The sequence below is a fragment of the Solanum pennellii genome, chromosome 5 (assembly GCF_001406875.1).
Source record: "Solanum pennellii chromosome 5, SPENNV200".
NCBI lineage: Eukaryota > Viridiplantae > Streptophyta > Magnoliopsida > Solanales > Solanaceae > Solanum > Solanum pennellii.
The window spans coordinates 30,344,073-30,349,300 of record NC_028641.1 but is presented as its reverse complement, the minus strand read 5'-3'; the positions used below and the strand labels follow the sequence as shown (position 1 = coordinate 30,349,300).

The 5,228-nt window shown below is 33.0% G+C and overlaps 1 protein-coding gene across 1 annotated transcript; it reads left to right on the top strand.

Annotated features, from left to right (window-relative positions):
* The first annotated feature begins 221 nt into the window (after positions 1–221).
* Positions 222–3,705, top strand: LOC107019426 (transmembrane 9 superfamily member 7-like). The gene is made up of 7 exons (XM_027916846.1): positions 222–362; positions 995–1,159; positions 1,260–1,369; positions 1,585–1,695; positions 1,782–1,892; positions 2,284–2,434; positions 2,514–3,705. Exons 1-7 carry the CDS (start codon positions 222–224, stop codon positions 3,666–3,668), a joined length of 1,944 nt encoding a protein of 647 aa, XP_027772647.1. The 3' UTR covers positions 3,669–3,705.
* Positions 3,706–5,228: the final 1,523 nt, after the last annotated feature.

The window sequence follows — 5,228 nt, the reverse complement described above, 5'->3', positions numbered from 1 at the left end:
CGGTAGAAAGTGAATATTAATAAATGACGCGTTTTTCCTGTATATAATACCGAGGAACTCCGCCGTTCCGTGTACGCATTATATCGATCAGCTATTTGATATGGAAATTTTGCATTAAATTATATGACTAGACTTTTTGAATACCCAATTTTTCCTCATTCATTTGTAAATTTCACTACTAACTAAATAATTACTCAGACTGTCGCTCAATGCTAGAAAAAATGTGGAAATTTGTTAGAGAAAATGAATTGAGGATGATGAGTAGCTTCTTCTGGTCACTGTTGATCATACTACTATTTCCATGGCACTTGCGATTGCATGCTTTCTATCTTCCTGGAGTTGCCCCTACCGATTTTCAAACTGTAATAATTCTCCTCTTGTTACTCAAGTCTTTCAGAAGCAACCTCTCTACCTTCTCGAGGTAGAGGTAAGGTCTGGGTACACTTTACCCTCCCTTGATCCGACTTTTAGCATTCTAAACCTTATTTTTTGCGTAGATATGTCTGACTTTTTTTTTGGTTATTACAAAGACAAATTAAGATGAAGTTGATGGTGTCATATGGTTTGTATGAAGCATTGCTAGCTGATTTCCATGCACTGGATAAAATGAATTATGATAATTGACAGATATACGTAGTATTATATATATGAAAATTTTGATGTATTTATATCATGATTATTTAGTTGCCCATTTTTTAGGCCTTGTTCAGTAGGAAATAGCTTCACTAAACTTGGAAACACACTTGATAAACATCCTAGTTTCAGTCTATAGAGAGGCTGGGCCAATGTAGAGAACTTCAGCTATGGGTGACACTCGCTCAGAGTTACTACTTTAGATTTCAACTATACATATGCAATTGAAAAATCGTTTATTATACGAGGACTTCATGTATTGCCAAAAACATGTGCTGGGTATTCTGTACGCGCGCGTACAAGATGCCACTAATTTACATTTAAAGCTGTTTTTCTTATGAATAAGCCTACCTATTCTCAGGGAGATTCTCTTCATGTTAAAGTAAACAAGCTTTCATCCACCAAGACACAGCTGCCATACAATTATTACTTCTTGTCCTATTGTAAGCCTCCAAGAGTTACCAATAGTGCAGAGAACTTGGGGGAAGTTCTTCGAGGTGACCGTATTGAAAATTCTGTTTATACTGTGAGTTTTATATAGCTATGCAGTTTGTTAATAGTAAAGGAAATTGTTGTATATCTTGAATGTAGCATATAATATAATACCGTATGTGTATATTCTCCAGTTCAAGATGAATGAGACAGAGTCCTGCAAGGTGGCATGTAGAATCAAGCTTGATGTTGTATCCGCTAAGAATTTCAACGATAAGATTGGTGATGATTACCGAGTTAACATGTAAGGGTGAACAATCAGTTGAGACTCTTAGTTTGATTTTAACTATCGTGTTAATCATTTGTACTGATGTGTGCTCCTTTCCTCAAGTTCTTGTCTGTATAAAGAGCTTGCTATAGTTATAAGCTTTGAAGCTTTTTTATTGTTCACCTTTTTGTTGAGTACATTTTAAGTACAGTTTGTGGCTACTTCTCTTGTACATTTAAATTTTTGTACAGGATTCTGGACAATCTTCCTGTGGCTGTTCCTCGGCAAAAAGTGGATAGAATGGGAGAAAAATCTCATGAACGAGGATTTCAAGTTGGATTTAAAGGAACATTTGAGGGGGTGTGGATCTTATTTCTTTTTTTTTTTTTGGTTATCTTTGAATGTTGTTGATGTTTGTTTTTTGATCGTAGAAGTCGGTTTTGCAGAGGAAAGAGAAAAGTTATTTTATAAATAACCATTTAAATTTCAAAGTTATGTATCATAAGGATCTTGAGGCGCGCACTGCTCGTGTTGTTGGTTTTGAGGTTACTCCCTTCAGGTTTGAATAACTTTCAAGCATTCCCTTCCTGAATAAAATGATACTTATGTTTCGTGTTCTTTTTTTCTGTTATTCTCTTTTCTGAAACAATGATTATAAATTCAGAGGTAGAGGATAGTCATGTTTACAAATGTGCTGAGTTTGTGATTTCGTATAACTAATATATCATCAGTTTGTTCTATTTATAAGACATTCATGTTTTGTAACTTTCTCGTTGCAGCAGTCAATCCTAGACTTGTGTTGGTTGATCATAGTTTCGTTCATGGCCTATTTTGCTATGCTTAATTAAAAAGAAAATTGTGCTATTCTAGACAAAACTTCCTTTATCTTTATTTTAGAGTAAAGTGCTTTCTCTCTTTCATTCTGAGCTCATTGGCTGTTTTTGAAGCAGTATTAACCATGAGTACAACAAGTGGGATGAGGAGAACACTAAATTAACGACATGCAAGCATGGGAAGCCAACTGTATTTGGAACTAACTCTGTACCTCAAGAGATTGTTGCACACAACGAAGTAGTGTTTACATATGACGTTACCTTTGAGGTATATTCTTTTGTCATTAACACCTCCCATGTCCTCCCCTTACCATTCAGCAGTTTATTGGAGTTTTATCCTTTGCCAGTCAAGTAATATCAGATGGGCGTCACGTTGGGACTCATACCTTCATATGAATGGAGATCAGATCCATTGGTTCTCAATTATAAATTCTTTGATAATTGTGCTTTTTCTATCTGGAATAGTAGCTATGATCATTATGAGTACTATATACAGAGACATTGCCAACTACAATCAGTTGGCACAAGACGAAGTTCAAGAAGAAACTGGATGGAAGTTGATACATGGGGATGTCTTCAGGCCACCTGAAAACTCCAGTTTACTGTGTGTGCATGTTGGGACTGGAGTCCAAGTTTTTGGAATGTCCCTTGTCACACTGATATTTGCTTTAGTTGGTTTTCTTTCACCTTCTAATCGTGGTGGGCTGATGACAGCTATGGTTTTACTATGGGTGTTCATGGGCTTATTTGCTGGATACTCCTCTGCTAGATTATACAAGATGTTTAAAGGAACAGACTGGAAAAAAATGTCACTGAAAACATCCCTTATGTTCCCTACTTTTCTTTTCGCCGTGTTTTTTGTTCTGAATGCTCTAATATGGGGAGAGAAATCTTCTGGAGCCGTCCCGTTTGGGACAATGTTCATTTTGGTCCTACTCTGGTTTGGCATTTCAGTACCATTAGTCTTCGTGGGAAGCTTCCTAGGTTATCGAAAACCTGCAGCTGAAGATCCCGTTAAAACAAATAGGATACCTAGATTGATCCCTTTGCAGCCTTGGTACATGAGTCCTTTAATCTCTATACCTTTTGGAGGAATACTTCCATATGGTGCAGTGTTTATAGAACTGTTTTTTATCTTGACATCGATATGGCTGAACCAGTTTTATTACATATTTGGATTTCTCTTCATTGTCTTCACCATTCTTATAGTAACTTGCTCGGAGATAACCATAGTAATAGCCTACTTCCAATTATGCACTGAGGACTATCGTTGGTGGTGGCAAGCCTATTTGACTTCTGGCTCTTCCGCATTGTACCTTTTCTTGTATTCCATATACTATTTCTGTTCCGAGTTGGAGATCTCAAAACTTGTCTCAGGTATTCTTTACTTTGGTTATATGTTGATTGGTGCTTATGCATTTTTCGTTGTCACTGGGACTATTGGCTTCTTAGCCTGCTTGTGGTTTATTAGGAAGATATATTCTGCAGTCAAGATTGATTGATAAAGTACCAACAACAAACACTTGATTGGAACTTGTAATACACATATTTTTTTTATTTTAACTTTTCAATTGCAAATAGTCATTTTATGAGTTCTCATGTCATTAAATTGCCTAATTTATCCAACTCTAACAACGTATATATAACTTTAGGGCTTTGAAGTTTGAACTCAGTACTTGTATATTTGATTATCAAAACAAATTATGAACTAAGATTTGCAATTTTATCGACGTCCTTGGGAGAATTTAAAGCAATTAATCTTTGTATAATGAGATAAAAAGAAAAAACTATCAAAATACTTTGATACACGAAATTTTTATGATGGTAGAGGCATACAATGTCATAAACTCATAATTATGTGAGGAATTATTTTAATAGATAAAAATATATTTTGTAGGTAGTATGCTTTTATAACTTTTTTCTTTCTCTTTATATATAGAGAAAAGACATAAAGTGACACCTGAAGTTGTCTCGAATTTTCAAAAAGACACCTAAACTAAGCAAGTGTCCTATTACCCTTCTAAACAATTCTGAACTGATATTATTACATCATTTTTTGTTCACCAGGCATTGATAGTGTATACACTCTCTTAAAGAGCGTGAATAAACTAAAAAAAAGAATATAATTTTATTTTTACAAGAATTTTACTATAAAATATATATTTTTATTTTTTTTATTATTTTAACTTTTTCTCCTTGTTATTTTTTTCTTTTTCTTTCTTTCTTCTTCTTCAAAAATTCTTTGTCATCTTCATTAACTTATCACTTTCAATGTCACTTTTTACCACAACTTCATCTCTTTTTTATTCTACTATAAGTTTAACTCTTTTTAATTTTATAATTATATCCAGAAATTTTTAATACATTTCGAACAATGTGATAAACCCATTAGATTTCAAGATGATTAGTAGACATTATTTAGTATTTTATCCAAATTCTAATTAAACTTTTTCAATTTTCGGAGAATTCTTATGCTTTCGAAATTATCATTTCTAGTTTTGAATTTATATGAAAATGAGATAAATTAAATGATGATACATTCACAATTTTGATCTTTCTTAGAAAAATAACTAGTTTTGTTATCAACTCAACAAAGTCTAAAAAGTACTATAATTTTGGAAAGTAAGAAATTTGATCAAATAAGAAGAAGAAAAGAGAAAGAAAATGGAGTGGCTCAACTTGATATGAATGTGAGGTTAGGTGAGAATAAGAGGTGAAGAAGAAGAAACAAAGAAAGAAAATGGAGGGAGCTTGAAAATTGAGGTGGAAGATGAATTAAAAATTGAAATGAAATTAAAATAAAAATAATAAAACTAAAAGAAGTCAAAAGTAAGAGAAATAAAAAAAGAAAAACTTAAAATGAAAAAAATAATATTTCAAATTGAATTAACACGTGACACACAATGATTGGTATTGATCCAAAAATGATGTTATAATATATGTTCGGAATAGTTTAGGGGGTAATATGACATCTGCATAGTTAAGGTGTCTTTTTAAAAATTCGGGACAACTTCAGATGTCACTTTATGGATTCTCTTTTATATATATATATATATATATAT

Bases quoted from the DNA above. Each gene is read 5' to 3' on its own strand.
- LOC107019426 (XM_027916846.1), top strand. From the start codon at position 222: ATGTGGAAATTTGTTAGAGAAAATGAATTGAGGATGATGAGTAGCTTC. The intron at 1,893-2,283 runs GTTTGAATAACT...TTTTTGAAGCAG, and splicing joins TTTGAGGTTACTCCCTTCAG to TATTAACCATGAGTACAACA. The intron at 2,435-2,513 runs GTATATTCTTTT...ATCCTTTGCCAG, and splicing joins CATATGACGTTACCTTTGAG to TCAAGTAATATCAGATGGGC.